The following is a 17,021-nucleotide window of genomic DNA, read 5'->3' on the forward strand; positions in this document are numbered from 1 at the left end:
GCACTCGAATTTATTTGTAGAGGGATAGAGTTGAAAAGTAGAGAGGTTATGCTAAACTTGTATCGAATCTTGGTTAAACTACACTTGGAGCACAGTTGTGTATAGCTCCGGCCGCCATATTCTAAAAAGGAGATGGAGGCACTGAAGAAAATCATAGAATGGTTACAGCACAAAAGGAGGCCATTCAACCCATCGCGTCTATGCCAGCTCTTTAAGAGCAACTCAGCTAGTCCCACTCGCCTGTCTTTTTCCCCCATAGCCCTGCAACCACCGCATTCTCAGGCAGTGCATTCTGGATCCTAACCACTCGCTGTGTAAAAAGAAAAAAATCTTCATGTCACCTCTGGTTCTCTTGCCGATCACCATTAATCGGTGTCCTCTGGTCCTTGACCCTTCTGTCACTGCAAACAGATACTTCCTATTTACTCTGTCCAGACCCCTTGTGATTTTTGAAGGGTGTAAAAAAGATTTACAAGACTTTTCAGGAATGAAGGGTTATACTTATCAGGAGAGAATTAACAGGGGAGTTGAAGCCTAAGATCAGCCACAATCATATTGAATGGTGGAGCAGGCTCAAACAGGCCATACAGTAGGCTCCTGCTCCTGTTTCTTGTGGATATCTCCTTTCATGAAAAGAGAAAGCTGAGAGTGACCAAATGGGGGCCTTCAAAGTTATGAAAGGTTTCGATAGAGTGACCGTGTGGGCTGAATTTTATGTGGCCGCCGCCAAATGCAATGGCACCTGTAAATAAAATGGTGGCCCGCACGCGCGGCTTTCACTCCGTGGAGCTGTCGCTATCTTAAACGGGTGGCTCATTAACATTCCCGGGGCGGACAGCCCCTCCGATGATGTGGAGGGGGCGTGCGAGCCATCCCCAGCAACGGCGTCCGGTGCCACTGCGCAGGAGCTAATGCCATTTTAAAGGGCTTGGACCACTAAATGACAATTGAAATTCTTAAAGAGACAGTGAATTTAAAGTTAATAAAAATCATTTTAAAAACTTACCTTGTATATATGACCTCCCCCCCACCCCTCAAAAGTTCGGAACCTATTACCTTTACCCCTTCCCCGGACCAATCAAGTAGGTTTGACCCTGCTCCTCCACCACCACCACCCGGCATTGATAAACTTGCCTCCTTCCCCCTCCCCACAGGTGTCACGCCTCGTTTCCCCGAATGGGGATTCGAAGGTGGGACAGTGCTGGCCGTCTGGATGAAGCTGACGGCGGCACTTCAGGAGGGGCCGGGAACTTCATTTACTAAGGTATGTAACTTAACTGAATATTTAAATGACGGGCCCGTCACCGAGCGGCGAAGAGGGCTGCCACGAGACCTTGCTGCCGCCATCAAGATCGGGACAGGCACTGCCGGCATCGAGGTCGGTGGCGGGCCTCATCCGGGGCAATCTTTATGCCCCCCCCCCCCCCCCCGCCGCGGATCCCAACATCGAGGCCCCAATAAAATTCAGCCCTGTGTGTTTCCACTTATGGAGAAGAGCAAAACCAGAGGGCATCACTGTAAGAGGGTCACCAAGAAATCCAACAGGGAATTCAGGCAAAACATCTTTACCCAGAAAGTGGTGAGAATGTGATAGTTGCTACCACTGGAAGTAGTATAAGCGAATAGTATAGATGCATTTAAGGGGAATCTAGATTAGCATATGAGGGCAAAGGGAATAGAGGGTTATGTTGTTAGAGTTAGATGAAGAAAGACAGAAGGGAGTTCAAGTAGAGCATAAATGCTGGCATGGACTAGTAGGGCAGAATGGCCTGTTTCTGTAATGTATATTCATGTAAAACATGGGTATGTTTCCGTCAATTTGAAAAATGTTAGAATAATGTATCATTCAATTACATTAAGATTCCAAAAAGTTAAGAGACCGAAGATGAATGGAAATAGTGCTCCAAGCATGAGCTTACTGTCATAATAGACTTATTCAAACTAACTTTCAACACATAGTCGAGCCTTTTTTTTTGTTTGCATTCAGTATAGAAAGTCTAGAATTCTATAAACATTGTGAGTTGAATGAACTGTTCGGTCTTAAAGAAATTTAACGACCCGTGTCACCCTCAATTTTGGGCAGGCAGACAACCTACTAAGTTTTGTGCTGAGTAGAGCAATGATGTTTTACCAATCCTGCAGAACTCATCTTAGCAGTTCACTCTGCTTTACACTAAGAAGCTGAACAGGTTTGTCCCATAACAGCTCAAGGTTATTTTAATAAACCATTAAACCTTTTAAGCAAGAGCTATTTGGAGCTGTTCAGTATTCCAGGATGAAAGAATATTGTCGCATAGTTATGGTTAACCCATTTGTAGGGCATCAGAGCTTTAGCAGAGTCCCCATCTCAAGGCATCCACTCCAACTGAGCTCAGTAAGACCCATGTGACAAAGTGTGCACATTATAAATGGAGTTATGGTGAGTGAAGTGGCTCACTTGGCAACATGCATTGGTCAATCCACATTGGTCAATCCACATTCATACTGAGCTGCAAACTTGGATGCAACAGATGCCGGGTGCGAACACTCCAAACCTGCAACCTCAATTACCTAGAAGAATGAGGATAACAGACTCATGGGAACACCACCACCTGCAAGTTCCCCTCCAAGTTGCACGCCATCCTGACTTGAAACTATAGCGGCATTCCTTCATCACTGGGTCAAAATCTTGCAACTCTCTCTCAAACAGCACTGTTAGTGTACCTACACCACATGGACTGCAGGGCTTCAAGAAGGCAGCTCACCACCACATTTTCAAAAGCAATTAAGGATGGGCAATAAGCTCAGACACTCTCATCCCATGAGCGAATATTTAAAAATAACGATCATCCACTTTAAATGCAGGCGGTTCATTTGAACGAGTAAATAGTTATACCGAGAAACTATTGGGAGACAAAACGTACAAAAAATGATGGGCAAGAAAAGACCCTCCGTTCCATCCAGCTATCCCACAAAATTGTGATACCTTGTGTGTCATCGCAACAAATACACTCCCATCCCACCCAAAAACCATGGGATTATCTAGGAAAGGTGAAAAAACAGATTTAAAAACCCAAACCAATTTGGGGGCAAGAATCTGGGAAATTCCTCTGCTAGTGAAACTAGTCCAAGAGATAAGCCAATTGAAGTCTACTTTGAAGGCCACGGTCTTGCAATGCCAGTAGCAAGAGGTGCCATGGAGAGATGCAATGATGGGTGCCAGACCTAGACCAAGATCAAATCAGGGGAGAAGAACTCTCTTGATTATAGGTAGGAAGGCAGTCTTTGAAATGCACCAGTACTGTAAAGGAGGCTGGATTTGTATGCAGTTGATAGAATAATTAAGAGCAATAAATAACCTGTGCCCCCCCCCCTCCCCACCCCCAAACTCAGGAATAAGCCCACATCTCAATGTTACAGGTGAAAGAACTAAAAATAAACCTGTTCAACATAATGGGGCAGGTAATATGTCCCACCTTGTGACACCATTCTGGTTCTTTGTGCTTGAGCACAAATGAGCCAACATCACCAGATATCACAAGATCAGTGTATTTGCGAAATTATCCTGTGTTTTTATTTGTTCATGGGATGTGGGCATTGCTGGCGAGGCCAGCATTAATTGCCCATCACTAGTTGCCCTTGAGAAGGTACTGGGGAGCTGCCTTCTTGAATAGCTGCAGTCCATAGGTGTAAGTACACCAACAGTGCAGTTAGGAAGGGAGTTCCAGGATTTTGACCCAGCGACAGTGAAGGAACAGCAATATAGTTCCAAGACAGGATGGTGTGTGGCTTGGAGGGGAACTTGCAGGTGGTGGTGTTCCCATGTGTCTGCTGCCCTTGTCCTTCTAGGTGGTAGGGGTCATGGGTTTGAAAGGTACTGTCAAAGGAGCCAGGGTGAGTTGCTGCAGGGCATCTTGTAGAGGGTACACACTGCTGCCACAAGCGGTGTTGAATGGAGTGAATGTTTGTGGATGGGGTGACTATCAGGCAGGCTGCTTTGTCCTGGATGGTGTCGAGCTTCTTGAGTGTTGTTGGAGCTGCATTCATCCAGGCAAGTGGAGAGTATTCCATCACACTCCTGACTTGTGCCTTGTAGATGGTGGACAGGCACTGGGGAGACAGGAAGTGAGTTACTCGCTGCAGAATTCCCAGCCTCTGACCTGCTCTTGTAGCCACAGTATTTATGTGGCTAGTTCAGTTTCTGGTCAGTGGTGACCCCCAGGATGTTGTTAGTTCAAAATGCATCACTTGTAATGTCCAGTGGTCCAAGGGTATTGTATCCCAGTCCTTCTGTAGGTGATCAGCTTGCTCACCATTGTTTGCAATTCCTTCCAGTTTGGTATCATCTGAAAACTAGGAGAGTTTTGCTTCTGTTCCCACTTCCAAGTATAAATGTAGATTGTAAACTGCAATGGCCTTGGTGCTGATTCCTGTGGCACTGCACCAATTATCTCCTTTTATGCCAAATCAGCTCCACACCTTTTGCTTTATTTGCTTCAGCTAACTTTTGATCCATAGTCATCAGAACATTCTCAATGGGGAGTGGTACACATGTTGCACAGAGAAACTCCTTGCTTCTCCTTGCCCCTGGTAAATGAATAAAATATCATGTCTTATTCACTTTCCATTCACCTCATCATCTAATCAAACAGAATCTGTGATGCACCAAGAACACTTGCATTGCTATGTAACAAATGCTCAAAATTGGATTTGTCCGAATCAATCAGAACATAGAAACCTGATGAGGAAAATTTAATCCTGTTAGCTCGGGGTAATTCAAATACTTCTGGTGCAGTATATCATCTGGCTAACTTTAAAACATGTTGACCATTTTTAGGTCTCCTGTTTAATATGATACTTGATAATATGATACTTGAGACATCTCCGCCGTAACCCCATGCAGCAGATGTTGCTCCTGTGATTCAACATTGAAGTACTTCCAGCCAAAGATAGAGGTTTAAATACTTTTAAGTGGAGGGTTCCTTGTTAAAACTTTTTAAGCTGATTATCTGATCTGTTGTCCATTCATTTAACCAGAAATATGGGTACAGAACTTCTGCAAGTTGAAGTGAATAGAAAGACTTCAGTTACCTTTGCACTCAGATTTTTTGTATTTGATATTTAAAATTATGGATATTTACTTAATGCATAACAATATCATGCTTGGGCCATAATGTTTTCAAACCATTAAGTTGAAATCATGCTATATCATATCAATATTGATTGCATTCATCTGTTATGTATCAGGCTTTTATTATCTATTCTCCTCCTTCCCTCCTCCCGCAGTGAGTCATTGTCATTTAGGGCTCAGAAGGAGGCCATTCAGCCCGTTGAGTCCATGCCGGCTCTCCACCAGCCTTGCAGTCGCCTCGATCCCCGTAGCCCTGCGAGTTTATTTGTCCTGCGTTGCATTTTCCTCACCCTCCTCAGCGCTTTCTCCCTCCCTGCCGCCTCTCGTCGCGCACCTCTATACAAAGCATTTACAAAAGTTGGGATCCAAATTTCCATATTTGTTTTTATTTTGGACTCGTTGATATCAACTTCTGATCAGAATGAGTTTTAACTTTACTACAGCTAGCATTGATTGAGGGCTGCATCGCTCTGCTTGATTCCTTAATGAAATGGAATCATCTGTAAGACGACTTTAATCTCTTTCAAAGACAGTAAAAGTGTTGCATTCTCCTGGCTTAGGAAGACTGACTGTTGCAGATTCCACTCTTAAACGTTAGTTTTGATTTTAAAAATCTATGGGTTTTGGATTCCTAGTGGTTATGGTAGTGGGCTAGCCTCCCAGAATCCGAGAGTTCAAATCTCACGATGGAAAGTTGTAACACCAAATTCTGTAAATTTGTTAATTTGACTAGCACCTGAAATTCACCAAGACAGGTGCCAGAATAACGTTGTAAAAACCTAACTGCTTCACTAGTAGCCTTCAGAAAAGGGAGCCTGTCACCCTTGTGGTTTGGCCTAAATATGTCTCCAGTCTTGATGCTGAAATGTCCAATGAAGTGATTGCCATCATCTCGGCATAATAAGGGATGGGCAGTAAATGTGGCCTTCAGTGTTGGCCCCTATCCCGAGAATTGTTTTTAAAGGCTATTCTTTTGGCTAGTCCATTTCCTCTCCCGTCTCTGCAGTGCTGCATTTGATAGCTTATCCTCTTACTCACTTTTCATAAATTCCAGGCAACTCTAGGGCTCTGTCCTCTTTCATAACTCCCCATTCTTTCTTCATGTCAATTACTCTCTCCACTCATTAATTGACTCCATCCACTCTGGTTGATGTTTCTTCAGATCACAAATCTTCAGTCCAAACAACCTCTTACAAACTCTGTGGCTGAATTATCACATCTTGATCGTCTCTTTGCCTTGCAGGGCTTTGATGATCTTTGTATTTTGGATTTTTCAAGCTATTGGGCCAATAATCAACAGCTATCAACTCTTCTTGATGGCACCATCTTTGGGCCTCATTCATCTATTCACGTTCTGGCCTCCAGTGGTGCTTCTACATTTCCTCAAGCTGCCTCCAGAAGCGTTGGTTTCTTTTTTAATACCAGAACTTCGACTCAATAAATCCATTCTCTATAAAGCCTGCACAGCACACATGTAATTGTATGGGATTAAATGCCTTTCATTTTGGTGCCCACAGAATGCCAACTGAAATATTGCCGATACAATATTTTGGGGTGCAGTGTGAGTGTTTTGAATGTTGTATCATCAACCTATTGTGAGGCTCAATGTCTGTTGCATGCATACCACCAGCATTCAATGAATTTGAGTTAGGCAAACATAAATAGTCTTTGTTAGCTCAGACGATTAGTATCATCTGCTCCTGTGACCTATGGATGTGGGAGAGGTATTGAATATTTTACCTGAGGTACAAGAGAAAATGTCCTTCATTTTTGGGATGTAGGAACCCAACAATCAGAGAACATTTAATATGGGTGGCGGTTGCCTGAGTGTCATAGTACACAGAATTTATATGAAATAGAGAGAGAAATCTTTTCTTTGACTCGGGATAAGAAATACCTCCCTTACAATTGGCTAAGTATTATCATGGACCAGTAGGAAAAGTATTTTGCCATCAAATCGGCTTCAATATTAGCTTAGATTCCACTTACTTTTTCTATATAATTTAATTACAATAAGTTAAATGTTAGATATTCTAATTTTGCTCATCTTTTAACTATGGTTCCATCTCCAGATATAAAATACAATATGTATTGTAACAAATTTTGTGTTAGGACTCTTCCATTTTGGGTGACAACACATACATTTGTATATCAAGGCTTAACCTTGCTGAAAAGAAGACTGTACCTAAGGTAGTTAACCTTGTGACATAAGTCTCCAGTTTTAATGTTTTTGGAGACGATTGTGGTGATTGCCAGCATTCAGGAAGCCTTTGATTTGTACAGTGATATCATTGGGTATAGGTTTTCAGTTCTATGTCAAGGCTATGTTTGTTTTCTTCTGATCGGGCTGTCTTGTTTTTAACTTGCTTGGAGTGTTAGCATTTTGGCTGTACTCCTGTCTGATTGCTTGGAGGGACTGCTGTTTAGCCACCCAATCTTGTGTAAATTTGATCACTTGAAGATATCTAAATCTGACTGAATGTTGAGTTTGAATGACAAAATATTTAGTTTATTCTTCCTAGATTTGATTTGGTAGCATCAGTACCAAGTTATTTGGTCATAAATGGCTAGAAATTTCATAAGAACATAAGGAATGGGAGCAAAAATAAACCATATGGCCCCTCAAGTCTGCTCTGATACTCAATACAATCATGACTGATCTTCCTCAGTGCCACTGTACTGTTCCATATCTCTTGATTGAGGGACCAAAAATAAATTTTTCTCAACATTGAATATACTCAACGATGGAGCATCCACAACCCTCTGGGGTAAGCAATTCTATAGATTTACAACTCTGAGTGAAGAAATTTCTCCCCATCTCAGTCCTAAATGATTGGACCGTAAGCCTAACACTGGGCCCCCGTGTTGTAGATTTCCCAGCCAGGGGAAACAACCTCTTAGTGTCTACCCTGTCGAGCCCCTTCAGAATCGTGCATGTTTCACTGAGATCACCTTTTATTCTTAACTCCAGAGAGTATCGGCCCAATTTAGTCAGTCTGTCATCCCAGGACAACCCTCTCAACCCAGGAATCAATCTAGTAAACCTTGGCTGTAGTGTCTCCAAGGCAATTTTAACCTTCCTTCCAGGGTTAGGGGTAGAGGCAGGAACTGTCAACATTGTGGATTAGATTGGATAGATGGATAAAGAAAGAGGCTGAAGGGATGTGGGAATAGGGTGGGTAAATGGAAGATAAACACTGGTTTGGACAGAATGGCAGATTTTTGCATTATAGCTTCTATTTATTTGTGTAGTTTACCTGTGGTATGTGCTTGGGGGTCTAGATTGACCATTTAGGTTTAAGTACTCTAGGTCAATTTGCTGTTTACAATTTATACCTGGTTCATGAACTTAGAGAAGTTTTTTGGGTTGGTCATTCAGTTTTCATTTGCCTTTTTAATTTGGTCATAAATCGTAAAACAACAGTTGTTCATTTTCATTTGTGCAGGCATTTGTGATTTCTTTCACTTCCGACTTCATTCCACGCCTTGTCTTCATGTACTTGTACAGTCCAGACGGCACATTGAACGGGTTCACCAATAATACATTGTCCTACTTCAACATCAGCCACTTTGAAGAAGGATCAGAGCCACTTGAACCAATGGCACTCGGACACAAGGTTGAGATCTGCAGGTAGAATTTCTGTCTTGTTATTTGAATCTCTTCAGAGTAAATTTTCCCTTTTGCAATTCACATCTAGAAAGAGTTCTGAGATATTTTTAATAACTGAATATAATAAAGCAAAGTTTTAAATCATTTAACTTATTCAAATTAATCTGAACCAACTTTTTTTTAAATACCACTAACGCTATTAATCAAGATGCTTACTTTAGACATTAGCTGTGCATTGGGCAAACAGTCAAAAAAGCTCAAATTTTAGTTTACGATAACTTTACTTACTGCTTTGGTTATTCCTATGGATTATGAAGCAAGTCTGTTGAAATACTGATTACGATACTGGATTAGTTACTAAATGGGCAAGTTGTGAATTTGAATTTAAGAAATCTGATTATTTGTCTGCTGGAATCTATTTTGATAACTGCTCTTTTGTCACTTAAAAACTAGTTCACTAATAGTCTTTAAGGAAATCTGACATACCTCGCTCGTCTCATCTACCTGCAATTCCTATCTACACTTTTCAGTATATTATTTTAAATGATTGTCTCTTGATGCTCTCTGACTTGCCTAGCAAGCCAGTCAGTTGCTTCTGTTTCAAAGAAACCACCACCATCTCAACAACTGGGAATGGACAGTACATCAGTCAAGTCAATGTCACCATATCATGTGAACAGATTTCAAGTTAATGAAACAATTAGTCCCATCTGACCTCTCATCCAAAGCACTGCATCAAAAGAGGTTGATGCAATTATCTGTTTGATACAAGTTGGCTAATTCCTTCAGTCTGATGTAAAAGATGCAAATTCTGACAAAGACATGGGTGTGCAGTTCAAAGAAAGTGATATTTGTAAATTAGATTCAAATGTAGATGATATATGGATTAATTTCCAAAACAAATTTGTAATTCTGGAAATAAAAGAATAAGAAAAATAAGCACTTTTACCCCTCCCCTCCAAACTCCTCTTCTGTGCTGTATTCGTCTCCTGAATTTCCATGTAAGTTGCAGTTAGAATGCATGCAGGAAGATTTGCTCGGTTGTAAGTCCGATATAAGCAAGTTCCTTATTATTAATCAAATCCCAATATGTCCTTTGAATATTATTTTAAATCTTTACTGCCGTCAATAGTGGTTATAAGCAATGTTCTCAACACACGCCTTCATGGGATTCCATTGTTCAGTGTTTGATATTTAATACATTTCTTCATAGGTATAAAGACTACAGAGAACCTCCATGGTCTTCTCAGCCATATGATCTGTCAAAGGAATTCTGGTCTGTCTTAGCAGCCAGACTGGCTTTTGTCATTATTTTCCAAGTAAGTGGTATGAAGAACAGCCCTTATTGGCTGATCACACTGTGTTGAACCCCGAAAGAATGGCCTGAACCTCCAAGCTTTCCTTCTAGAGTGGAAAGAGGGCAGGCCCAGGGAGGTGGAAAGATGGGGTTGATGTGATTTAAACTGGGTGCGGGGGTTGGGGAAATGTATATAATTTCAATTCGTGTTTATGAAATTTTTCCATTTTGTTACATCTATAACTTAGATCAGTATCCTCTGTAAATCTTCGCATGGACATTCACATAATGTCTACAGGCAGTTGTTAGTCTTTGCCTGAATCTATATCACATTACAGCAGTAGGTGGCTGTAATGTGATTTTTTAGCTTTAAGTCTTTGTGCTATTGCAGGCCTCCCACCATTGGTAGTGCTGTTCGGGCCGAGTAGCAGGCCTTTACTCTCTTTGTCTCTCCCTCCCTCCCGCTCACTTTGCCGCTCCCTCCCTCCCTCCTGCTTTGCCTCGCCCTCCCTCCCTCCCTCTGTCTGTCATCGTTATGCCTCCAACTGGGACCTTCACACTAGCCCCACTCACGACCTTGTTACATCAGCACTCTTGAAGTATGGGAGCCCGTCCTGCTCGAGGATTGTTACTGGCCCAATGGCCCTGCCAGATGCTGAAATCTCCAAGCTCTTCTCTCAGCCCCATATCCTCATTGCTGTCACATTTTCCAGACCCACTTTGATTTTGTTTCTAATGCATCCTGCATCACTCCCAAGTTGATCTTGCCCTTTAATTGTTTTTCACGTCTTTTCCCTTATTCACCAGGGTCAACTGCATTCCTGACCCACTCAGATTTTTATCTACTCCATCTTTTCTCCCCTCCTCTTGTTTCAACTTATCTTTTAATGCCATCCCTGTTTTTAACCCCCAATTGCAACCCAATCTTTTTCTTCAAACCGCCTTAATCTGTTTTTTTTTTAAAACCCTCTCCCCGTTTGACACTCCGTTGTGCCTCTTTTACTCTCTCCAATTCCCACCTCATTCTTAAACTCCTCCTCCGCCACCCCCCCACCCCGGCCACATTCTCACTTTATTTATTACCTAATAACCTCTTCAGTTACCGTCAGGACAAGTACAGGAGGTTTACTGGTTTAATTTTAGTGGTACAGTTTTTATAAATAACCTCTTTTGAGCAGCGCAAAAACATTTAAGCGTTGAGGAATTGCAAAGCACTTGATGCCAGATTTTGTTGAGCTGAGGTTAAAGGAGTTGTAAATACTTAATTTCTGATCTCTTAGATCTCCTCAAGCCGTGTTTATCTTCCAGAACTTGACATCAGCCCTTTCCCTGTACAATTTTACTAACCTCCCCTGTCCTGTGTCTTTACAGAACCTGGTTATGTTTATGAGTGACTTTGTGGACTGGATGATACCAGACATTCCAAAGGAAATCAGTGAACGCATGTCTAAAGAAAAGTCATTAATAGTGGATCTCTTCCTGAAAGAAGAACAGACCAAACTGCATATAGTGGAGGTACTTTCTTCTCAAGAGAAAGAGAGGAAAGAGGAAAACATGGATGAAAGCTCCAAGGAATATACGTTAGAGCCAACCGTAAACTGCATGGACGGCACAGATTCTTACCACTCCCAACATATAAATACAGGAGCGGAAGTTATTTAGAAAACTGATGCTTTAAAGTAAACCTAAGTTTCTTTAGTTGGGGCATTCCACAATATGGCAAGGTGTCACTTAAAAGGAGCAGCAAAAAACTGGTCCATACTAACAGCACCTTTGGCGGACGGCTTCAGTTTGCTGCTGTTCATGTTGCCATTTTGAAAATGTTGATGCAAGAACTACTTTGCAGATGAGGCGGACCATGATTTGACTGTTTAAAAATAATTGTATTTTTACACACAGTGCAATGCAGGGAGTGTCACTGTTTTGCATTCCACAGGAATGCTTTTTCAGATATTTTCCATTTCCTAAGTAACAGTACAACAGTAACAGCCATTAGCTTGGGAAAGAATTCATAGTGATGATGGAAACAGTTTCCTTTAGAGCTAATTTTTTTGCTGAAATTAAAATGTACTGTGCTTTTTTATTAATATTTATAGTTTAATTAGTAATTGAGTCTCCTTTTTGTTATCTTAGCTGTTTGCGTCAAGGCAGATTTCACTCCACCCCCACCCCAATTTAAAATATTTTATTCTATTGTAGTCTATTTAAAATTTGAACAAATTAAATGGCAACTTCAATTCAAAGCAACTTTGCTATCAGTTGAGAACACATTGCTTGCATTTTGAAAGGGGTGTCCAATTTGGGTAATGTGGTTTCGAGGGAAGCAAATGTGGGCAAAGCAATAGTAATCAGGAATTTGTAATTTATTGCTGGAGTAGACGATTGCAATAATCCAAAAGCTGCATGGCACTTGCATTTCAACTTCGCTAACCGATCACCCTACTGCTAGTTTGAGCATTTATGTAATCAATGGAAAATGCTGGAATACCTTCCATAGCAACATTGTTCTTTTGACTTCATCCAGAACACTGCTAAAATGAGCAGAGAAGCAGCTAGTTTTACACAGCTAGCTCGATGGCAGTGATCACTAATGTCAGGATGTTTTACAAACCCAAATTCCTTTTCGTTGCAATGAAACCTGCCATCTGACGGTTTTCACAAAGGGGCCTTAGGAAGAGATTTCATGTATGGAGTTAGCTTCAAACCATGCACCTTAACTTTTATAAATGCCAGCAAGACCCTGAATTAAGTATAAACCATTTACTGACTTATGAGTAGATAGGTTACTAGCATTCAATGATTGGCTGAATAAAGGGGATTAATTCCTTGTGAAGTCCCTAATTCTAAGAATTGTTTCTACAAAAAAATAGTGGGGACACGTTTTAGGATCCCATTTCAAATTGAGACAGAATTGCATCCAGTAGACTTTCTGGATGTTACTGTTCTGATACAGGAGACTAAATTGTTTAAAGCAAAAGACTGTCCCTTCATTCTTCAATAGACCTTCCATCTCTGTGCCTTTGTCTCTCTATCTCTCTCACTTTTCCGCCTTTCTCTCTGTTTTCTGTTTCTTTTTTTCTCTTAACCTCATCTCTCTTCCCCCATAGATCACGAACAAAACTTAGATTGTAGTTACATTTTTTTTTCTCTTAAACAGATCTCATGATAACTGTTTAATTAAGATGATGCCATTGACAAAGCTGTTATCTCCTGACCACCTCACCAACCCCTCCACCCACAATTGCTGTAGGCATCAAATTAGAAAAGTGTAATTTCAGATTTCATAAAAGCTACTTTGTCAATGTTTAAAATCACCATATGTTTTATGTTTCAATTTTGAAAATTAGCAACTTTTAAATAATGAGCACTTTAGTGTTTTTAACTCTTTTCTGTCTTGTAATTGGATTATAGCTGAAGAAAATATGATTGCAAAGCAGAACATTATCCATCCTAACTGGGTGAATTTCACTGTAGAGGATTGTCACCTGTAACACTGTATCTCAGCTGTATGGAATGTCCTTCATTGAATGCATTCTGAGTAATTAACCACAGTGGTGTAATGTGTAGTCTTATAGATTTTATTTTTGCACAACTTAATGTATTTTTGGATCATGTATTTCTTTCCATGTTTGTATAGCTCTTCTGTCCAGAGTCTCATGCAGAAGTTTGCTGATTTGTGTCCCCATTATCTGTGATCCACCTCCTACAGTTTAATTTCTAATTACCAACACAAATTCTGGTGACACAGCCATCGTGAGCTTCCCTCATACCAGCCACTACTAAAGTTAAATAGGTAGGTCATAATATTTAACACTTGCATTTCCTTCCAGAAAAAATAACATCTTGAAATTAATAAATCTTGCTTTAAATGAGTGCCCAATTGGGCTTTTCCCAACACATTTTTCATGTTCACAGTGAGTCTCTGGTTTGGTTAAGCAGTCTGAGTCCTTTATGAACCCTAATTATTATCGCTGTTGGTATGTTAGAATAGTCCAGACATAGCAATTAACCCAGAAATATGGTAAATAGCTCACTGGAAAATGGATTTTCCCATAATCTGAGGGTGCACAAGTAATCCTCTGCTAGATCATTTCATACAGGCTTAAAAACTACTTATCTAGATTTAAAAGTAACAGATATGATTTTATATATATAATCAAAAGGAAAGGCAACATGTAATTCAGCATATAAATCAAACTTGCATAAATTGGATTGACTGTGTTCAAAAACACAAAAGACTGCTTCCATAATTCTTGTAGCTCTTTTCAGCATAATCTTGAATGGCCTCTGGTATCTTGTTGTTATCAGAGTTCCTGTTTTTCCCTCCACAAAAGAGAACAGGTCAATAGAAGACTCCCCTGAGAGGGTTATCAGAATGTGTCCTTCTTTGATGTAGAAGCCTGATGTAAAAGAACCTTTTAAAGGTTGCCTGCTTGGAAAGGGTTTTAAAGCAAGGTATACTAAAATGGGAAAGACTTGAAATTGTGGCTTCCTTTGTACATTTCCCAGAGGCTGCACTTCAAACCTGCTCACAAATTATACATCACATCCCTATCTGCCATTAATTTGTTTGCAATGCATTCATTTCAATAATTGCAGCAAAGTAATCTAATCCTTGTTGATTTCCAAACATAAGGCAGTACCCTTATACTAACAGACTGACTATTGAGCTTAAAAGTGGAAGTCAAGGGAAAACAGCCTCCATTTTGAGCCTAGCTGGCATCCATACAAAATAGACTGAGACTTCTTGTACATTCTGCAACTATTGTATTGTAGTTGTATCAGTCCCATCCCAGATAGCCTTTGCTGCCCAAGATCACCAACTTGGGCTTTGGGCTGAATGCTTGGTGTGGCATCGCCTTTTACTGCTCACTGTTGGGTACAGTTTACATGCAACCTCTCTGCTACCCGCTTTCAGTCTGACAGCCACAGAAGATCCATTTATTTTGTACTGCAACCAACATCATTTTGAATAAAACTACAAAGGTGCCTTGAACATGTACATGTTGGAAAATAGATCTACTTTTTCTTTACTCTATTTCTTTTTGTCTAATTGCAAGTTGGTTTTTTTTCTCCCTAAAAAAAAAATTACAGGGGAACATTTTTTCTCTTATATTTTTGAAATAATTGTTTTTGTTTTATAACCCTGGTAGTAGGAACTCTCGTGTAGAATGGATGTTGTATCAAGTTACGGTGCATAACTTTGCTGTTGATGAGGTGAATGTCTTCCATCTTAAACCATTGCATTATTGGGTGGAAGTTTCTCTGACAGGGGGCTATTAAAGAAAGAAAATGAACAAGTCAGAAATAATGTAAGAAAGAAAGCATCCACCAATCCAAAATTCGGCAGATGTCCAAAGCGAATGGAGAACTAAATGTTTAATACAGTAAAATCTAACAATTTGCAGAATTCCTATTTTCGAAAAGGTAAACTATTTCCCTTAATTATGTTTTGATTTTTTAAATCAAAATTGCCAAACTATTATCCAAGAATTTCAATGTGACACATTGACTGGTGATCATGTGACCAGCGTGGCCTATTTGAGAATGCATTGGGTGAGGGATGTTACAAGCACCATTTCTCTTCTACACATTGGTTTACAGTTTGAAGGACTGTTTGCACATAAACAATTAAAATTTACTGTTTTAAATAGATTTGTTTTCCTTTTTTAAGCAAGATTTTGAAGCATCTTATTAAAGATGGGGACTTTAAAAGTTCTGCTGGGTATGATGGAAGGAAGGGATCATTATACTGTGATCACAGTAATTGCTTGTTATGTGTAAAACTGATACAAATTGGTGGAACTGAAGTTCAGATGCCAGTTCACTGTTCTGATGTAGGTTGTAGATTCTGATTTCCATTCTACTGGAGCAGATTACATTGCAAACTGTTCTATAGTTCTTAAAACCAAAGAACTGAGACCAGAGAGCTCTTAATTTCTAGATCATCCTTTTGAAAGTGATAACATTGCTACCAGTTATGTGTTTTATTTTAATATATTTCTGTTTACTGAGGACTACAGTTGAGACATGGTATTGAAATTGAAATGTATGCCTTCCATGTTTTCTTGTTTTGCTGATACAATCTTTTACCCTTTGGCAAAAAAAATTATATTTAGATCTGTTCCTCACTGCCTGCAATAGATTTTGGAGAGAGAAAAAATAAATCTTATTCTTCAAGCAAAAATCTAAATCATTTGTGCACTGAAATTTTGTTTCCAGTTCACATGTGTTTTTACTGTATAACTTGTGCAAATGCACATTGAAAAATGTGAAAGTGCGGGAATCAGATGACACCTCAGAATTCTGAAAAATCTTTTAAGAAGTCTCATCCTGTTTATATATTTTTGTGTAAAACTATTCATAGTCCTGAAAAGGTTACTAAGCACTCCCAATTGCAGTTCAACAGTGATCCTAAGTTTGACAATATGCTGAAGTAATATCCTGTTAAAAAGTACAAATGCATACACGTACATTCATTAACCCAACCTAACTTAATTCTTGTCAATATCTTGCTGTGTTCAGCTTGTTACCATGTCCCAATTTTGCTCCTTTCATAATCAGTGTACTAACGATGTAACCAATCTGTTGTTGAAAACAAAAGTCTGCTTATGAGCAACTATTTTCTTATCCTGGTCTATACCATATGGCAGGATTCTACTGTAGTGGTACTGTAATGATTTTGACAATTTTATCTTTATACAACTATGCAAAACAATAATATGAATAATGAAAATATGCTGGAAAAAAATAAAGTTTCAGTTTTAGGGTTTTTAATCGAAGATGTTCTTTATCCTATTCTGTATTGGCGTACCTCTTATAAATACACTTCATATTTACTCTACTCCCTCCATAGGACACGTGCTTAATGATGTGTCAACATGTCTCAACTCATTAACCAGTTATAACTCGTTTATCCTTAATGTCTATCCCTCTCTGCATATCAATCTCCACATACAAATAGGACTGGCCATCATCACAGCAGGGGAAAATCATTGTCCCTT

General features: G+C 39.9%; 1 protein-coding gene across 3 annotated transcripts in view; it reads left to right on the plus strand.

Annotated features, from left to right (window-relative positions):
* Nucleotides 1-16,754, plus strand: part of ano1a (anoctamin 1, calcium activated chloride channel a) — a 235,581-nt gene extending 218,827 nt beyond the window's left edge. For all 3 annotated transcript variants that reach the window (XM_068046540.1, XM_068046542.1, XM_068046543.1), the window contains 3 exons: nt 8,557-8,741; nt 9,934-10,039; nt 11,389-16,754. In XM_068046540.1, coding sequence (XP_067902641.1) covers nt 8,557-8,741; nt 9,934-10,039; nt 11,389-11,679 — 582 coding nt within the window. In that variant the 3' untranslated portion in view covers nt 11,680-16,754. The remainder of the gene's footprint in view (nt 1-8,556; nt 8,742-9,933; nt 10,040-11,388) is intronic.
* The last annotated feature ends 267 nt before the right edge of the window (nt 16,755-17,021 follow it).

Source organism: Heterodontus francisci, chromosome 14, assembly GCF_036365525.1.
Source record: "Heterodontus francisci isolate sHetFra1 chromosome 14, sHetFra1.hap1, whole genome shotgun sequence".
NCBI classification, from domain to species: Eukaryota; Metazoa; Chordata; class Chondrichthyes; order Heterodontiformes; family Heterodontidae; genus Heterodontus; species Heterodontus francisci.